The sequence below is a fragment of the Taudactylus pleione genome, unplaced genomic scaffold (assembly GCF_031769625.1).
Source record: "Taudactylus pleione unplaced genomic scaffold, aTauple2 ptg001720l, whole genome shotgun sequence".
Classification (NCBI taxonomy): domain Eukaryota; kingdom Metazoa; phylum Chordata; class Amphibia; order Anura; family Myobatrachidae; genus Taudactylus; species Taudactylus pleione.
In genome coordinates, this window is record NW_028286117.1 from 134,331 (window position 1) to 155,000 (window position 20,670).

General features: G+C 53.0%; 1 protein-coding gene across 1 annotated transcript in view; it reads left to right on the plus strand.

Annotated features, from left to right (window-relative positions):
* The first annotated feature begins 12,521 nt into the window (after positions 1 to 12,521).
* The window catches only part of FBXO33 (F-box protein 33), a 46,587-nt gene continuing 38,438 nt past the window's right edge, over positions 12,522 to 20,670 (plus strand). Inside the window, exon 1 of the mRNA XM_088464612.1 lies at positions 12,522 to 13,234. Within this exon, the coding sequence (XP_088320738.1) occupies positions 12,804 to 13,234 (431 nt within the window). The 5' untranslated portion in view covers positions 12,522 to 12,803. The remainder of the gene's footprint in view (positions 13,235 to 20,670) is intronic.

Here is a 20,670-nt window from a genome sequence, read left to right on the forward strand (position 1 = left end):
AAAATCGGCTGCTGCTAAAGATGATGTTGTCACATTGGCATGTAATAAACTCTGACCCCTCCTACCAGTGTCAGTGATGTCACTACCGGGGAGATCCAGCATAACACACATCTACAGTCTCCAAACACTTATTTCCCATACTTACTCATCACAAACCACCTCATGCTGAATACACAGACGCTCCTAATAACCACTCTATAACCACGTCACAGCATTATCCACAACCAAAAATGTCTGACAGTACAAAAGAAAGGAAAAAGCACACAGGGATGCACAGGCCACATACACAAAGAGAAAACAGTCTGCAGAGGAGCAAAGGTGGGGACATCCCCCAAAAAAGTACAATAGTAAAGATAATACTCTATTGCCCCAGCCCTGATGCTCACAAACCACACTTCCCCTCACCGTCCAGTAACACAGGGACCACTTTCTAATGAGTCCCACCTTTCCACTAAAATCGGGGCTATTGGAAGGAATAAAATAAGCCGGGTACACATTAGAACTATATTGGCACCATTTGCCTATTGGAAAGACAAATCATGCATATCGTCAAATGTGTATGCACAATTGCGCGCTCCCGTAGATGACATACTAGATTGTTTGATTGACCGTGCTGCACAGTCAATTAAACGATATTGTGTGTGCGGCTGCGCATTTTAATGAAGGACAGAACAAGTTATCGTTCCATTGTTCATTAAATCATGTAGTGTGCACGGCCAATCTGTGATGGTCCGGGGTGAAGAGAAATTGCCCCGACCATCTGCACGATTGGCCGCTGTTATAATGTGTACCCGGTCTGTCATTTTACAATCTATATTAGAAAAATGACAATAAGAAGCTGATTGGTTGCTTGGGCAACTTCTCCGCTCTATCTCTTTCCAAAATGTGTTAAATCTCTTCCTTGGTTCCGATGGCTATCCCTGCAATGCTGAGAAATAAATGTTTCCGTACCATCACAAATGTTTTCCCAATGTTCTACCATTCAGACTCATTTGATTGGATCCCACGCCACCCTGTATTTAAAAATGAGAGTTATGGTAAAACTTACCTTTGTTAACTCAGCTGAGACGCCACATCGTGCTGCCCACGAGGGACCCACAGAGTGAGTGGTATGAGCAGTGACAGAGACCATCACAGGAAGGTCTGCCTGGGTATAGGCCTGTGAGATAGTCATGCGAATCCACCTGGCCAGAGTCTGTTTGTTGGCAGACCAGCCCTACTTGTGAAAACCATAAAGGACGAAGAGAGAGTCCGATTTCCTGACAGTACGGGCTACGTAGATCTTCAGAGCATGGACTACATCCAAGGAAGCCTCACCTGCTGAAAGGTCAGGAAACTGGAAGGCTGGAACCACAATTTCCTCATTAAGATGGAAACTGGATACCACCTTGGGAGGAAATCCGGGTCCGAAGAACAGCCCTGTCCTGATGGAAAATCAGAAATTGGGAGCGACAGGAAAGCTCCCCTAGAACCATTGACAAATGCCATGGAGCCACTGGAGGAACAAAAGGAGGTTGTATGCGGAGGATACCCTGAAAGAAGGTGTAAACATCCATCATGGCAGCAATTTTTCACTGAAACCATATGGACAAGGCAGAGACCTGCATTTTCAATTAACTAAGACGGAGTCCTTGGTCCAATCCGGCTTGAAGGAAGGCCAGGACTCTAGAGACCCTAAACACCTGAGGGTCATAACTCTTAGTGGTGCACCACTGAAAATAGGTATGCCACACTCAGTGATAAATACACGCAGAGGCCAGCTTACGGGCCCTGAGCATAGTCTGAACCACAGAGCGAGAGAAACCCTTGGACCTTAGGAGGGATATCTCAAGAGCCAAGCCATCAAAGACAGCCGAAAAAGGTCTGGGTGGAGGCATGGACCCTGAGATAACAGGTTCGGCCGTTGAGGAAGCAGATACGGCGTGTCTATGGAGAGGCTCAAACGATCGGCATGCCAATGCCGTCTGGGCCAAGCTTGTGCCAAAAGTAGGAGCATGTCTCCGTCATGCTTGAACTTCCAAAGAACTTGAAGAAGAAGGGAGACCGGAGGAAAGAGATATGCCAGATGGATGGTCCACTGTACTGACAATGCATCTATGAAAGCTGCTTCAGAATCCCTTGTTCTGGACCCATACACCAGTAGCTTGCGATTGTGTCGGGAGGCCATGAGGTCCACCTTTGGTAGGCCCCATTTGTCCACTAGGAGTTGAAAGACTTCTGGGTGGAGAGACCATTCCCCTGCATGCACGTTGTGATGGCTGAGGAAGTCCACTTCCCAATTTAGTACTCCTGGAATGAACACTGTGGAGATGGTCGGGAAGCGTCTCTCGGCCAATGCGAGAATGCGCGTCACTTCTGCCATAGGTGCCCGACTGCGAGTGCCTCCCCCTGTAGCATAGTCTGAAAGGCCGTAGCCATAGCTGCCAGACTCCTCACAGTGGATAGGGTATTAACCCACGAAGGTGGAATAGGAGGTACCTGCAATGTCTGTACCTGCTGTGGCAATCCCATAGGGGGAATTACAGCAGGGACAGCCAGGCGGTTGCAATGGAGGCCAGCGCCTGTGAAAAGGAAGCCCAGGGAGCCTCCTGTGCAGGGGTTAATGGAGCTGATTGACCTGGTGCAGAATAACAGCACAAAGGCCATCCTGAAGCAAATCCTCCTGAGTTAAGCCAACAGCACAAGATTTACATGTGTAGCTGATTGTTTTGTATTCTTGCCCTTGTTAGACATAACTGTAGAGTACAGAAACATACAATATGGTGCTGAGCAAATGACAGTTCAAGTATACACCAATTATATGTAATACACCAATTATATGTAATACACACTATGGCACCTGGCAATAGGCAACTGAATGCATGCACAGTGATCCAAATATATGAACGTGTGAGCAGTATAGAGATCCTGCCAGCGTTTATAGAAAAACTGCAGGATATGACAGCCCAGGTTAATGGCACAGCTAAGTGCACCTAAGCAGTATGTGACTGTCTTCACCGATGATTTCCTCAACGTGAAGTACATAAGCCCCCAAAACACCGGTATGCCAGGGTTTCAGAAAGAGAAAATGAAAGGGACAGGCATAAGCTGACAGATTGAGTATAAGAACATACAACAGCGCTAGCAGTAAATCACATACAATACATAAACCTCTATACTGTAATGTGTGCACCTTTTTCAACTACACAGACTCTATGGGCAGGGACCCAACTTCTGGCAGGCTGTAGCGCTACATAACCTGACTCCAGGGAGAGGTATGTAGAGGGACCGAACCCAGCATTTCACCAAGACAAGCTGTGGTTTTCACTATATAGAAAATGGGCACTGGAGCTCTCAGAGGGGGCATGGCCCACTTACAAATGCAGTTCAGGACGACCAGACCTCGTAGGAATGGCGCCCTGAAGCTGAGGGGCCGCTTTAAAGGGGAAGGCTGACCTCCTCTTGCTGATTTTTGACCACCAGGACCCGGTTTTCCTGCACCTCTGTACCCTGGTGGTTTAGTGGATCACGCGGACGGGGCCGGTGTGCACACTCAACGCCTCCGGTCTGTCCCCAGAGAATGGAGGTAAGACTACCACTCCGCGGATCACCGCGAGCGATGACCCGCCTTACCTGTCCCGATGTCCGGGCTGTAGTCTGGGACGTCCCGTGGGGCCAGCTCCCCGGGATCCTGCAGAAATCACCATGACTTGCAAGCAGACGGCAACAGTGTTGCGGCACCCGCAGAGGTGATGGAGCGGCAGCACAGACGTCCAAAAGACAGTTTGATGCTGCATACTCAGTTGTAAAAAAGAAATAAATTATAAAATAAAGCTTTGGGCTGCATAAGGCAGCCCCCTGTATAAAAAGGTGAACCGACTCCAGCCGGACACCACACAAAACTGAGTTGCCTCAGGCTCGGGGTATAGGGGAGAGGACCAGAGCATCCTGGGAGCTGAAAGCTTTAACGGTATGGTGTCCAGTCCTAACTACCACCTACACCCCAAGGTATCCCTGTGGACCCTGAAGAAATACACATTTCATACCAGGGACTTAAACTCCCAACCTCATGTACTACAAGCAGATACCTAATACATGGAGCTATTTGCTCCTGCATAGGAAGCTTGCTAATTCTAACTATATGAAACTAATTACGTTAGTTCAAACCATTGCAGCTAAGTAGATCTATGTAATAATATAAATAATATTTATAAGGCACTTTTCTCCTAATAGGACTCAAAGTGCTTTACATTTGGCTTTACAGCACAAAATACAAAACAAGCTTAACAAGGTACATTAGTGAAATTCTTGGGTGAGCAGGATAGTCTATTTTTAAAGGACTCTGGAGTGGAGACCTTTTGAAACCAAGTTTGAAAACGATTCGCTGTCTTACAGGCAGCCAGTAAGGGAGTAGAGAATGGCTGTTATGTGGCTGGAACAGGGCTGGTTGGATAATACAACTATATTGTGTGTAGAATCAAAGAGTCGTTCTAAAGCGAGAGATTTCCCCTTTATTGGTGCACTCATTGTATGACAAAGACATTTGTCTAAAACATAACTTTTAATGATTAAATAAGTAAATTAATAATAAATGCACTATATGATACAAACAAAAAACATACATTTCTACATCAGGGTCCATAGGGTATCCACAGGATACCTTGGGGTATAGGTGATGACGTCAGGCATCGGGCACCATAGAGTTAAGTTTTCAGCCTCCCAGGATGCACTAGGGTCCCCCCCTATACCCCGCCCCCGAGCCAAGGCATCTCAGTTTCGTTGGTGCCCGGCTCGGAGTCGGAGCACCTGTTTAGAGGGGGGCTAAGGATAGCCCCTGAAGTTTCTTCACTGCAGCTGTGGCTGCACATCTGGAAGTACAGCATGGACAGTCACTACTGACGCCCATGCTGTCTTCCCTACAGAACGCCGGTACTAGCGGTGACCCCAGATGTTTTGGACCATGGCCGGATTCAAGGGGCAGCAGGTAAGCAGCAGGGTCCCGCGGTGGGTCCCTGCTGTAACATGGTCCAGAGTCCCCAGGCAGGGGGCTCCCTGGGGACTGGCTGCAGTGTGGAGCCAGGTATCTAACCTGCGCTTCCACTACCCCCCTGGGACAGCGGACCGCAGCTGAGCGGTAGCGCTGCGGCATCCCATCCCAGGGGTTAATTGCATGCCAGGGGAGCGCACCTTCCCTGTATACAGCCGGCGCCTCCCCCGCTGCACGCAGCCTTCTCTGCGCTGCCGATTGGCCCTGTGGCAGCGCTCCTCCCCCAGGCCGGCCTCCTCTCTGCTCCTCGGTGGCCATCTTTAGAAGCATGGTGAATGCGGCTGGAAGCTGCTGATCGGTGGCATCGTGGTCTGGATCCCCTGGCATACCTCTCCTCCGTTGAAACAGGTCTGTGTATGCAGTGCTGTGTCCTACCAGGCTCTGTGTCTGCGTAGTTGAGGAACAGCGCTGATAGTGCAGGGATTGATTTCTTTGCATCGTATGTGACTTCTGCTAGCGTCTGCTGCCTGTACTTTCACTTTCTACTGTCAGCCATTTCACTGTCCCTGCTCTTCTTCTGCTAAAGCCCTTGCGGTGCGGCGATTGCAGGGTGGTTCTCCCACTATACTAACGAGTATCAGTGAGAGGGGTCACATACTTACCATCATGTCTGAGAGTGAATTTCCTCTCCAGCTTATGTGTACTAAGTGCAATGTACCAATAGCGGAGGGGGAGGGTAACGCGGAGGGGCTATGTCGGCAGTGTTATTTATTGGCGCGGCAAATTACTGTCATGGCTCCGGTGCAGGAACCTCCCTGGGCTTGTTCGCTAAGACACTTACAACCCTGGTGGGCCAGTTAGCTCCGCCACCTGCGTTTTCTCAGATGGGATTGTCCCAGCAGTCAGTGGTGTCGTCACCCATGCAGGGGTTCCCGAGACAACTGATGGTACCCCACAGTCTCCCTATTTCCCCTCCCCAGGTTTCACAGGAGCCTGCGTGGGTTAATTCTCTGACAAGTTCTGTGCAGCATTTGTTGGATGTGTTACAAGGGGAGTCTGTGTTGCGGCAACATAAGCGGACTGTGGCGTCTCTGTCTGCTCCTTATGAGGATGACGACGTGACGTCCGATGATGGGGAGATTCTGGATCTATCTGACCAGGAACCTCTCCGTACTAAAGAGTCGGACGCTAAGTCTAAGGTTTATATTCCTGGCCTTATTCGGGCAGTCCGCACAGCTTTAGTTATTGAGGATGACGATCCTCCGGTGTCCAAGTCCAAATATGCCTTTTTTAAGGATATTAAGGGTGACGCCACAGTGTTTCCTCTTTCGGGTCAGTTAGTAGACCATTTAGAGGAGGCGTGGAAACACCCTGGCAAATGGTATCAGCCGCAGAGGCGCTTAGCGGTGGCTTATCCGTTTGCGGACAATTATTTTTCTAAGTGGGAATCCCCTCCACAGGTGGATTCTCATGTGACACGCCTAGTCCGAAGTGCCACATTGCCCATGCCCTCCATGAAGGATGCTATGGACCGCAAGGTGGAGATCTGCCTAAAGTCCATTTATTCCCTCGCGGGGGGGGGGGGGCATCCAGACCGGCTATGGCTGTATGTTGGGTAGCCAGAGCTATGGAGCGCTGGGCTGATAGTTTGGAGGCGTCTTTGGATTCCGACTGTCGGCTGAACAGGCCGAGTTGGTAGGCAATCTCCGGGATTCGGCCACTTACATCAATGAAGCGGTCTTGGATATCAGTACCCTCACGTCTCGGATTTCTTCGGCAGCTGTTGCTGCTCGTCGCACCTTATGGTTGCGATCCTGGAAGGCGGACGCTGATTCCAAAAAGGGCTTAGAAGCTTTGCCTTTTAATGGAGAAGTCCTATTTGGTCCGCATCTGGACAAAATTGTAGCCACGCTGGCGGCAGCCAAGTCTGCATGTCTCCCGTCTGCTGCGGTCCCTTCCAGTTCGGGTACATCGTCCTTTCGGCCTTACAGGGCCCAGGGTAGGCCTAAAGCACAGTCTTTTCCCCGACAGGCTGGCCCCAAGAAATCGGCCAAGCCCAGGAAACAGGCCTGGAGTACCAGACGTCCGGCCCCTAAGTCAGATGACAAACCTGCGGCCTGACGGTCCGGGCCTCCCTTTGGGGGATCCCAAAGTGGGAGGCCGCCTGCTGCAGGTCGCCCCGTGTTGGTCGGGGACCACGACAGACAATTGGGTTTACGAGGTGGTTTCTCACGGGTATGCCCTCTCCTTTCGGCACAGGCCCCCATCCCAATTCTTCACCACGGGTCTTCCATTAGACCGGAACAAAGCCATAGAACTGCGGAAGGTTTTGCACACTATGCTCCAAGCTGGAGTTATAGTGCCTGTTCCATTCTCCCAGAGCGGCCAAGGTTTCTATTCCAATCTATTTTTGGTGCAGAAACCCAATGGGTCGTACTGTCCAATTCTCAACCTCAAGGCCCTCATCAAGTCCTTGCGGGTGCCACGGTTTCGGATGGAGAGCCTATGGTCCATCATTCTGGTGCTGGAACCTGGGGATTACATGGTGTCATTGGACATACAGGACGCTTACCTGCATGTCCCTATTCTTTTACGCCATCAACAGTTCCTCAGGTTTGCAATCCGCAACGATCACTTCCAGTTCCGGGCGTTACCTTTTGGCCTGGCGACAGCACCATGAGTGTTCACCAAGGTCATGGCGGCTTACCTGCAGCTGCAGGGAGTCCGCATGTTGCCGTACCTAGACGACCTTCTGTTGATAGCAGGATCTCCAGAGCTCCTTCTACGCCACTTGGACCTGACGATTGCAGTACTGCAACGTCACGGCTGGTTAATAAACTGGCAAAAGTCCACTCTGATCCCGTCTCAGAGGATTCTGCACCTCGGAGCCTTATTGGACTCCAGACAGCAGAGGATCTTTGTGACGGGGGAAAAGATCTCTGCCTTACAGTTGAGGGTGCGCAGTTGTCTGCAGAGTCGCCGAGTGTCTCTGCACTCGGCGATGAGGTTACTGGGCTCCATGGTGTCAGTATTCGACATGGTGGAATTTGCCTTGTTTCACTCCAGACCTCTGCAGCAATTGATCCTGTCCAAATGGAATGGACTGCCTCAGAGTCTAAAGTCCCAGACGATGGTGCTCACTCTGGAGGTTCGCCTGTCCCTAGCCTGGTGGTTGCAGACGATCCACCTTAACCAGGGTCGTCCATTTTGGGTGGCGAACTGGGTCCTGTTAACAACGGACGCCAGCCTTCGGGGCTGGGGAGCTGTCACGGGTCCACACCTTGTTCCAGGGCAGGTGGACTCAAGCAGAAAAAGAGCTTCCAATAAACATCTTGCAACTCCGCGCGGTTTTCAATGCTCTCCAGCAGGCACATCGGGTTCTCCAAGGTCACCCCGTGCAGGTCCAGTCGGACAACGCCACCACCGTGGCCTACATAAATCGGCAAGGAGGAACCTGAAGTCGGGCGGCACTTGTAAAGGTGTCCTGCATCCTGGTCTGGGCAGAGCGTTATCTGCCAGCCATATCAGCAGTATTCATCCCGGGAGTCCTCAACTGGGAGGCAGACTTTCTCAGTCGCCAGGACGTTCATCTGGGGGAGTGGTCTCTGCACCAGGACAACTTTCAACTTCTGGTGGACAGGTGGGGTCTTCCAGAGATAGACCTCATAGCATCACGGCACAACAACAAGTTGCCGGTGTACGGGTCTCGAACAAGAGACCCGTCCAGTGAATGTTCCGGTTTATCTCTTTCCTCCGTTTTCCCTTCTTCCACGGGTAATCTGGAAATTCAAACAGGAAGGAGGGACGCTCCTGTTGATAGCTCCTGCGTGGCCCAGGCGGCACTGGTTCTCAGACCTTCAGTCTGTCCGTGGACATTCCTCTGCAGTTGCCGCTACGACCGGACCTGCTGTCACAGGGTCCTTGTCTTCACCCGGACCTGACTCTGCTGTCTTTGACGGCGTGGCTGTTGAGACGGCCATGTTAAGGTCCAAGGGGTTTTCCAGCTCTGTAGTACAAACTATGCTAAGAGCTCGTAAACCATCTTCTGCAAGGATATACCATCGTGTGTGGCATACGTTCTTCCAGTGGTGTCGACCGAGAGGTTATGCCCCTCGGGACTTCTGTCTGTCTAGAGTGTTAGCTTTCCTACAGGCGGGACTAGACCATGGGCCTTGCCTTGCTTCTCTGAAGGTGCAGGTGTCTGCCCTGTCAGTCTGGTTCCATAGTAGGATTGCTGCAATCCCTGATGTGCGCACCTTTATGCAAAGTGTTCTTCAAATTCAGCCGCCTTTTGTTCCACCGGTGGCGCCTTGGGATTTAGCTGTGGTCCTGAGGGCTCTCCAGGGACCGCCGTTTGAACCACTGGGCTCAGTGGACCTTAAATGGCTGACAGCTAAAACTATTTTTCTTCTGGCCATTGCTTCGGCTAGATGTGTTTCTGACTGAGGAGCTCTCTCCTGTAGACCCCCTTTCCTGATTTTTCATAGGAACAGGGCAGTGCTGCGCACTCGTCCTGAATTTCTTCCCAAAGTTGTTTCACGTTTCCATATCAACGAGGAAATCGTTGTGCCGGCTTTTAACTCACCTGATCTTTCAGTGGGTGAGGCCACTTTGGACGCTGTGTGGGCCTTAAGGATTTATGTTGACCGCACTTCTTCGTTTAGGAAGTCGGACGCCTTGTTTGTCCTCTATGGCTTCCGTAAAAAGGGTTGGCCTGCTTCAAAGCAAACTTTGGCAGGTTGGATTCGTATGGCAATTTCAGAAGCTTATCTTCATGAAGGCCTTCCGGTTCCATCCTCTGTGAGGGCTCATTCCACTAGGTCTGTGGGTCCTTCGTGGGCAGCTCGACGTGGTGCCTCTGCAGTTCAGATCTGCAAGGCTGCTAGGTGGTCCTCTGTCCATACCTTTGTGAGGTATTACGCGTTTGACACCTTTGCCTCTCGGGATGCTTCCTTCGGGTGGCGGATTCTCCTTCCAGCACAGGAGCGTCCCCACCCTTAAAGGATACTGCTTTGGGACATCCCCAAGGTATCCTGTGGATACCCTATGGACCCTGATGTAGAAAATAAGAGATATGGTACCTTTGTTATCTCTATTTCTACGAAGTCCATAGGGTTCCACAGGACTCCCGCCCTGTCGCACCTGTGCTGCAGATGGGCTTTACTCTGGTCACCGGTTTTTCCGTCTCCCTCTGGTGAGAATGTGATTCTTGTGTGTGTCCAGATCTTTTTTCTCTCTCTTCCTTCTCCTCCTCCGGCCTATGGCTTGGTACGCAACTGAGATGCCTTGGCTCGGGGTATAGGAGGGGGACCCTAGTGCATCCTGGGAGGCTGAAAACTTAACTCTATGGTGCCCGATGCCTGACGTCATCACCTATACCCCAAGGTATCCTGTGGAACCCTATGGACTTTGTAGAAATCAAGATAACAAAGGTAAGTTCTTACCATATCTCATATTATTTTAGAAAACACAAAAATACTCGCGCAGCCAGCTTGAAAACATATTGCTGCGGTATTTGTCTGAATAGGGACAAACTGGTAATGTTGTCCTCTATACTCAATAAAAGAACTCTGTATCTTGTATAAACCTGTCAGGCAAAAATGCTTAATTTTCATATATATAAATGATTAAGTATTTCTTCAAGGTTTATTTAGAACAATAAGAGTGAATGTAAATAACCAATACCCTGATTAGGGTTAAATTACAAGGCAACATGGGAAATTAAAGGAGATGTGATATTGTGCAGCAAAAATAACCTTTCCCAAATGAATTTATGATATTGAGACAGAAAGTATACATTGCATCTTGTCCTGATCACAGGAGGATTATGAGTCCAATAATCAGGGTATTGGTTATTTACATTCACTCTTATTGTTCTAAATAAACCTTAATAATTTATATATATATTATACATATTTCTAAAATATGTCTGTTTATTTATTATTAATTTACTTATTTAATCATTAAAAGTTATGTTTTAGACAAACTTCTTTGTCTTACAATGAGTGCACCAATAAAAGGGAAATCTTTGCTTTAGAATGACTCTTTGATTCTACACACAATATAGTTGTATATTGACTTTTTCCCGCGGTGCACCACCAGCCATAAGGAAATTAAGTAAATGGTCTATGATAAGACAACAAATATATTCATAATAGGCTGGGCATATTAATACATTTATTTTCTTTTCATTCCTGTGCGGATTCAAGAAAACCCTACTCCCTTTTGTGATATACTGGTTGGATAATAGCCTGGCAGCTGCATATTGTACCATCTGCAAGTGGTGCAATTCTCTTGGTGGGAGACCGAGGTAGAGGGTGTTGCAGTAGTCTAGGCGTGATGATATAAATGCATGTATGACTTTAGGCAGATCTTCTCAGGGAATTAAGTGCTTGATTCTGGCTATGTTCCTCAGATGAAAGAATGAGGATTTGATTGTGGCTGATACTTGATGTTTAAGTGTCAGAGGCCACTATCCAGGACACCACCGAGGACAACACAGAGATTCTGAACATGTTCACTATTTTGTAGTATATGGCTGTAATGTATGAGGTTGAGAATTCGAGTCCCGGGCATGGCATGCTGAGCAATGTCTGTTTTAAACACAGGGGGATGTAACCGAATGACAAGGTTCACACAAATCACACTAATGGGGTAAATTCAAATCCACAAGGGGCAGGGGTGTGTAGTAACAGGGGCGGAAACGCTGGCAATGGCAGCTGAACTCACAACTCTCTCTCCCCGATCTCAGCCCTGTGGGGCTTCAAACAAAAATCTGATATTCCGGGGGTACGGTGAGTGTGGCATATAGTCATACTTAGACGCACAGACTCAAGGGGGCCAGCAAACTGGCAGATTGTTGCATCGCAATGAGCATGCTTGCGACGGCCACTGCGATCGCAGTGTCCATGCAGACCTATCGCAGAGTGATTGACAGAAAGTGCTGTTTGTGGGTGGTAACAGGAGGGTGGGTGGTTGGCGAAAAGCAGGCGTGCCAGTGCGTTTGAACGCCTTGGCATGGGCGTGCAAAAAATGATCCACTGCGATGCCTCACGCAGCCTGAGCACTCATAGCGTGAAATGAGGTCAGAGCTTGTGCAAGTGTGCGTGAGGCTGTGATGGTACTCGATGTTACCGATGGTTTTGCAGTCTTACTAAACATGACGGATGTGCGTAAGGTAAGGTGGCCGTCCCGTGTAGTGCTGCGACGGGATAGCGATTGCAATAGATTAGCATACTATCGCATTTTAATCGCTATTACAATAGCAGTTGCGATCGGTGGTGAATCAGGCCCCATGTTACTAAGATCTCTGCTTCAGCAGTACTCTCCAGTATCTCCCCCTCCCAGAGCCTGGGCCATACCATGTACAGAAGGAGGGGGTGGCCGTGCCGCGGCGTGCTGCTGTCACTCCCTCCTCTGCTTCCCACACTGCCCAGCTACTGTACACGGGACGTGTGTGACGTACGTATGACAACCCTGAGTAAACACCACCCCCGCAGCAGTGCAGAGTGGTAGGTGCCAGCAGCGCAGTGCTAGTGAGCGCGGCTTGGCCGGACGTAGTACGTACCATCTCTCTGCGGAGCGGGGGGAGGGGGATTGCTGTGATGACTGAGTGACAGGCCAGGCAGCGCTGCCCTGTGTGTGCTCTCTCGCTGTCCTCAGGCGCCAGTGATGCCCCCCGCGCTCGGCGCTAGTGGTAGGTGCCGCGGCGCAGTGTTCCCAGGCCCCTCCCCCTGTCCCCCCTCACTCAGACTCTGTGTTCCCCGGGGCCCGGAGCGGACACTTGGCCGCAGGTGGCGCCGCTCGCTCCTGCTCCCCGGTCTCCCCGGTCTCCCCCATGGCCCTGTGCGGGGACGTCGGCGCCTCGTCTCTCCCCAGCGAGCTGATCGTGCACATCTTCTCCTTCCTGCCGGCCCCGGACCGGCTGCGGGCCTCGGCCGCCTGCTCGCACTGGCGGGAGTGCCTCTTCTACCCGGCGCTGTGGCCGGAGCTGCGGCTGAGCCTGAGGGTGTCCCTGGCCGAGCGGCCGCGCCTGGAGTTCCTCATGCGGAAATGCGGCTGCTTCGTGCGGGAGCTGCGGGTGGAGTTCGCCGCTGAGAATTACATGCCCAGCTCGGCCGAGCCCGGCGCGGCCTCCCCGTCCTGCTCGGCCCCTGACCCGCAGGGAGGCGGCGATGGGGACGCGCAGTCCTCGGCTCGGTGGCTGGAGGTGCTGAAGACCTACCTGGAGCTGGTGCTGTGTGTGCTGAGCAGCATCCGGAGCAACCGGTGAGTGACAGGAAAGAGACTCTGCAGCAGCTGCGCCCACCTCCCCCTGTGTATACAGCAGTGCGGGAGGGGGCACAGTGTACTTACCTACAGGAGGGGGGTGGTCACAGGGGTCCATACTTACCTATAGGAGGGGAGGACAAACTACATATCTGCAGGAGGAGGGGGCACGGGGGTCTGCGCTTACCTGCAGGAGGAGGGGGCACGGGGGTCTGCGCTTACCTGCAGGTGGAGGGTTACGGGGGTCTGCGCTTACCTGCAGGAGGTGGGGGCACGGGGGCCTGCGCTTACCTGCAGGAGGTGGGGGCACGGGGGTCTGCGCTTACCTGCAGGAGGAGGGGGCACGGGGGTCTGCGCTTACCTGCAGGAGGAGGGGGCACGGGGGTTTGAGCTTACCTGCAGGAGGAGGGGGCACGGGGGTCTGCGCTTACCTGCAGGAGGAGGGGATATGGGGGTCTGCGCTTACCTGCAGGTGGAGGGGACACGGGGGTCTGCGCTTACCTGCAGGTGGAGGGGGCACGGGGGTCTGCGCTTACCTGTAGGAGGAGGGGGCACGGGGGTCTGCGCTTACCTGCAGGTGGAGGGGGCACGGGGGTTTGAGCTTACCTGCAGGAGGAGGGGGTACGGGGGTCTGCGCTTACCTGCAGGAGGAGGGGACATGGGGGTCTGCGCTTACCTGCAGGTGGAGGGGACACGGGGGTCTGCGCTTACCTGCAGGTGGAGGGGACACGGGGGTCTGCGCTTACCTGCAGGTGGAGGGGGCACGGGGGTCTGCGCTTACCTGTAGGAGGAGGGGGCACGGGGGTCTGCGCTTACCTGCAGGTGGAGGGGGCACGGGGGTCTGCGCTTACCTGCAGGAGGAGGGGACACGGGGGTCTGCGCTTACCTGCAGGAGGTGGGGGCACGGGGGTCTGCGCTTACCTGCAGGAGGAGGGGGCACGGGGGTCTGCGCTTACCTGCAGGAGGAGGGGGCACGGGGGTTTGAGCTTACCTGCAGGAGGAGGGGGCACGGGGGTCTACGCTTACCTGCAGGAGGAGGGGGCACGGGGGTCTGCGCTTACCTGCAGGAGGAGGGGGCACGGGGGCCTGCGCTTACCTGCAGGAGGTGGGGGCACGGGGGTCTGCGCTTACCTGCAGGAGGAGGGGGCACGGGGGTCTGCGCTTACCTGCAGGAGGTGGGGGCACGGGGGTCTGCGCTTACCTGCAGGAGGAGGGGGCACGGGGGTCTGCGCTTACCTGCAGGAGGAGGGGGCACGGGGGTCTGCGCTTACCTGCAGGAGGAGGGGGCACGGGGGTCTGCGCTTACCTGCAGGAGGAGGGGGCACGGGGGTCTGCGCTTACCTGCAGGTGGAGGGGACACGGGGGTCTGCGCTTACCTGCAGGTGGAGGGGGCACGGGGGTCTGCGCTTACCTGTAGGAGGAGGGGGCACGGGGGTCTGCGCTTACCTGCAGGTGGAGGGGGCACGGGGGTCTGCGCTTACCTGCAGGAGGAGGGGACACGGGGGTCTGCGCTTACCTGCAGGTGGAGGGGGCACGGGGGTCTGCGCTTACCTGCAGGAGGAGGGGGCACGGGGGTCTGCGCTTACCTGCAGGAGGAGGGGGCACGGGGGTCTGCGCTTACCTGCAGGAGGAGGGGGCACGGGGGTCTGCGCTTACCTGCAGGAGGTGGGGGCACGGGGGCCTGCGCTTACCTGCAGGAGGTGGGGGCACGGGGGCCTGCGCTTACCTGCAGGAGGTGGGGGCACGGGGGCCTGCGCTTACCTGCAGGAGGAGGGGGCACGGGGGTCTGCGCTTACCTGCAGGAGGAGGGGGCACGGGGGTCTGCGCTTACCTGCAGGAGGAGGGGGCACGGGGGTCCGCACTTGCCTAGGTACTATTTTGGGGATCAGTGATGTGGTGGGGTCTTTTTGGGTATCCTTCTAAATGCTGTGTGGTGGAGGCTTTTAGGGAAGGACACTGGGGTCTGTACTTGCCTACTGGAGGGGATGGTCACAGGGGTCCATACTTGGCTACAGGCGAGGACATAGGCATCTGCACCTATAGTAGGATAAGGACGTGGGTTTGTATTTGCCTATAGGACGGGAGGAGACACTACATATCTACAGGAGGGGGACACACAGCTATATGTTTACAGGGGGGGAGACCCAGGGGTCTGCGCTTACCTGCAGGTAGAGGGGGCATGGGGTCTGCACTTACCTGCAGGAGGAGGGGCACAGGGGGTCTGCACTTTCATAGGTATTATTTTGGGGATCAGTGATGTGGAGGGTCTTCTTGAATAACCTTCTAAATGCTGTGTGGTGGAGGCCAGAAGTCAGAGGGTACACAGTGGGAGGATTAATTTGGCAACCAATGAACCACTTAACTGACTAATACCTGTTCCAAAAATGTCCCCAATATTGTCTTTTTTTATTATATGTAAATGGCTATTTAAGCCTGATTTAGTATGTAGATTTGGTAAAACATTATACTAAATTAAGGTTATGTAACTATTAACATCAATTTTACATCATGTGTGTTTTTTTTTTTTTAACCGTATAAACCTACAGGTAGTCGCAGTGGGTGGGCGATCCTCCCCATCACTGCTGTGGCTCTCTGCCTGGGATGGGGCGATCCTCCCCATCACTGCTGTGGCCCTCTGCCTGGGATGGGGCGATCCTCCCCATCACTGCTGTGGCTCTCTGCCTGGGATGGGGCGATCCTCCCCATCACTGCTGTGGCCCTCTGCCTTGGATGGGGCGATCCTCCCCATCACTGCTGTGGCTCTCTGCCTGGGATGGGGCGATCCTCCCCATCACTGCTGTGGCTCTCTGCCTGGGATGGGGCGATCCTCCCCATCACTGCTGTGGCCCTCTGCCTGGGATGGGGCGATCCTCCCCATCACTGCTGTGGCCCTCTGCCTGGGATGGGGCGATCCTCCCCATCACTGCTGTGGCCCTCTGCCTGGGATGGGGCGATCCTCCCCATCACTGCTGTGGCCCTCTGCCTGGGATGGGGCGATCCTCCCCATCACTGCTGTGGCTCTCTGCCTGGGATGGGGCGATCCTCCCCATCACTGCTGTGCCCTCTGCCTGGGATGGGGCGATCCTCCCCATCACTGCTGTGGCTCTCTGCCTGGGATGGGGCGATCCTCCCCATCACTGCTGTGGCTCTCTGCCTGGGATGGGGCGATCCTCCCCATCACTGCTGTGGCTCTCTGCCTGGGATGGGGCGATCCTCCCCATCACTGCTGTGGCTCTCTGCCTGGGATGGGGCGATCCTCCCCATCACTGCTGTGGCCCTCTGCCTGGGATGGGGCGATCCTCCCCATCACTGCTGTGGCTCTCTGCCTGGGATGGGGCGATCCTCCCCATCACTGCTGCGGCCCTCTGCCTGGGATGGGGCGATCCTCCCCATCACTGCTGCGGCCCTCTGCCTGGGATGGGGCGATCCTCCCCATCACTGCTGCGGCCCTCTGCCTGGGATGGGGCGATCCTCCCCATCACTGCTGCGGCCCTCTGCCTGGGATGGGGCGATCCTCCCCATCACTGCTGTGGCCCTCTGCCTGGGATGGGGCGATCCTCCCCATCACTGCTGTGGCCCTCTGCCTGGGATGGGGCGATCCTCCCCATCACTGCTGTGGCCCTCTGCCTGGGATGGGGCGATCCTCCCCATCACTGCTGTGGCCCTCTGCCTGGGATGGGGCGATCCTCCCCATCACTGCTGTGGCCCTCTGCCTGGGATGGGGCGATCCTCCCCATCACTGCTGTGGCCCTCTGCCTGGGATGGGGCGATCCTCCCCATCACTGCTGTGGCCCTCTGCCTGGGATGGGGCGATCCTCCCCATCACTGCTGTGGCCCTCTGCCTGGGATGGGGCGATCCTCCCCATCACTGCTGTGGCCCTCTGCCTGGGATGGGGCGATCCTCCCCATCACTGCTGTGGCCCTCTGCCTGGGATGGGGCGATCCTCCCCATCACTGCTGTGGCCCTCTGCCTGGGATGGGGCGATCCTCCCCATCACTGCTGTGGCCCTCTGCCTGGGATGGGGCGATCCTCCCCATCACTGCTGTGGCCCTCTGCCTGGGATGGGGCGATCCTCCCCATCACTGCTGTGGCTCTCTGCCTGGGATGGGGCGATCCTCCCCATCACTGCTGTGGCTCTCTGCCTGGGAGTGGGTGAGTGCCTAGGGGGAGGTACGGGGAGCTGACAGCATGACTGTGGGAGTTCCTTTAAGGTTCGCGCTAATCAGTCTGTATATAAAGTGGTGCAGGCAGTCAAGGGTGCCCTGAACCATTTGAATTCGGGCTGCAAGAAGACAGTGTTCCTGCAGCCGCATCTGGTGCTGTGCCCGTGGGGAGGAGAAGGGGACTGCAGTGGATTCGGTAAGACGGGCACTGCCTCTTGAGCCTGACGGCTGCTGGAAGTTCACTTTCCAGCGGCCGATGGTGAATGTTTTTAACATGGTCGCTTTAGATATGATTGTGTCAGGGAATGCCCAGCTTAGCTTGGCTGCATTTGGTACAAGGATGCCTGGCAAGGGGTTGATTTATTGCAGTATGGGAGCAGTGGGACCCTACAAGATGCACCGTGGAAATGTGTTAATTCTAGATTTTCCCCTAGTTTTATTAGTACATGATCTGCTATGGCCATTTCGGTAAGGAACATTAGTGCCCCATTATGAACAAGTCATGTAATATATATTTGCCAATTAAACTGATGCCCAGGGAGGCTGCCAGTGATAATAGAAATGATCCTTGAAGGAGATGCACGCAGTTGGTTATGTTCTTTTGCCAATTCATTTATTAAAACAACAGGTACAGAGTTGACCTACATTGGCTTTTGAGCTCCAGTATTCCTGTTGTTTATGCCATGTTAGTACAGATCTACACAAGACGCTGTTAGGTTTTTGTGCATATAAATGTCTCCATAGCAACCAGCAATACCTAAGGATGCATAGCGATATACACCAAAGTATCGTGATCTCATGGAAGCAGCTCATTTGGGAAAAGTTGTTTGTGCTCTTTGCTTGGTAATATCCAGTAGGAAATGTTGCAGGGTGACTTTATTAGGATTTCTTGGTAGCATATTCCTTGTATTATAAGGTAGATATTTGGATGTAGACTAATGGTACATACACACGGTCCAACTTGCTCGATCATCGATATCATTGAACGATTTTTCTTTATACTTTAAAAATGAATGATATCGTTGAATGATTTAATCAATGATCATGAACGATATCTGACAGTATTTTCCCTTACCGTTCCAGCCCGACGGGTCTCAGGCTGCTCCCCCACTGGCTCTCAGTCAAAAGTGCCCATTATACAGTGCCCCCTGTAGTTATGTCCATATGCAGTGCCCTTGTATTTGTGCCCTTTATACAGTGCCTCCTATAGTTTTCCTCTGTTATACATTGCCCCCCTGTAGTTTTCCCCTTTATACATTGCACCCCTGTAGTTTTCCCCTTTATGCATTGCCCCCTGTAGTTTTGTTTGGCGCCTTATCCGGTGTCCTCAGGCTGGCGCCTTATGCCGTGTCCCCAGGCTGGCGCCTTATGCCGTGTCCCCAGGCTGGCGCCTTATGCCGTGTCCCCAGGCTGGCGCCTTATGCCGTGTCCCCAGGCTGGCGCCTTATGCCGTGTCCCCAGGCTGGCGCCTTATGCCGTGTCCCCAGGCTGGCGCCTTATGCCGTGTCCCCAGGCTGGCGCCTGCCCAGAACTTACCTTAATATGCTGCTCGGTGCTCCCACTCCTGCTGCCTCGCTCTGACTGGATCCAACTAGATCCAGCAGGCGCGCAGAGCAGGCTCCTCACGTCGCGGGAGTCACCCGTGCAGTGCATCACTGGGAACGCTTGCCTCTGAAGCGATCAGAGGCTCCTTTAGCCTCCGGTCGCTTCAGAGGCCAGCTTTCCACAGCAGGAGGCGGAGCGCGTTGGCGGAGGGTGACCGGGAATTCGGCGGGGGGGGGGGGGGGGGGGGAGTGCTGGGCGGTAGGCTGTTTCTGCCGGGTGATGCGCCCGCATAAAACAGCCTGGGGAGAACACTGGATGATAGTTGGCCTGCATGTACGGTCGACCTCAGATATCGTTATCGTCCATACTGCCACTCGCATCGTTGGTCGTTCAATGCCAAAAAGTCAACGATATGAATGATATAAGGATATTATCGTTCATATCGTCCTGCAAAGTTGGACCGTGTGTATGCACCACTAGATGCAGAAATAGTCAGTGTCCATAGAAAGTCTGGGTGTTTTTTTTCAGAGGCTCTATAATCCCTACTTAAAATTTAGTTGAAACCGTTTATAATGGAACTTAGTAATGCAAGTGCGTTGGTATACAGCAGGTAACTCTATCTTGTTCCTAATGATGTCTAATCTGCTCCTAGGAAATCAGATTGTGCTGTTATACTGTATGTGTTCCCTTTTAAAATAAAGGAACCTTATTTTGTGTATATATAATCCTTCCTTCTTGCCTGTATATCCTTGACATGCTAAGTGAGACGCACTCTATTGCACACGGGATACTGGAATGGTCGCTGCGAATTGATGATAATACAGGGCTGGGTTGCAATGTAACATAAAGGGCATGCATGGTAGGTATGCCTACGCTGGAAGAGCCTAAAGTGGGTCATCAGTGACACTTAATTACTGCAGGGCAAGAAGCACTGAGAGTGCCATAGGCTGGGAGTGGTACAGGTAATTATAAGGGTGGGGGGGTGAGGAGAGACAGGATGTGATGGAATAAGAGAGGGGTACAGAGATAATGGAAGAGTTGGGGATAAAGCCTGGCGACGCCAGCAGCTATGGGTGCTTACGCAGATAATTTTTGGTGCTTGCAACTCGCCAAATGATGGGTCCAAAATACTAGTGAAAGTATAATCTCTGACGACAACAACTGCCTCCTGGCTTACACTTCCAGTCGTACCCCTTCTCTGCTGTAATAGCAACATTATAAGGGTCCCCGTGTCTGAGCCCACACCCGGTCCTGGATGTTGACCACCGCAGTCAGAATCGTAACGCTGCTATTTGGAGGGTTGGTGAGGATGAGATTACAGTACAAGACTAAAGATGGCTACACACTGTCAGATTTATTTTCTGATTAGGATGAGGAACGGGATGATTTTTTGGAAACTGGAAGCCCCTATATCTGTGCTACACATTTTGCAATATTTCCATAGAAGCTAGCGATTGATCACCACACTGATTTTGCATATGTCCACCCACAAGGATGTTGACCTAGTGACAGGAGAAGCTAGGAAATAAGGGCAGATCATTGAAAATGCGCACACAAAGTTCGATATTGGGATTCTGAGGCAGAGATTTTCCTTGTTGACCGCTAGATCGTGTAATGGAAGGAATGCGTTTGTGGATGTTTTCTAACCGTTTTATTGGTGGAACACTGAAACGATCGTTCATACGCACTATACAATAAATCGGGGCGATTATTCGCTAATCGGCCCA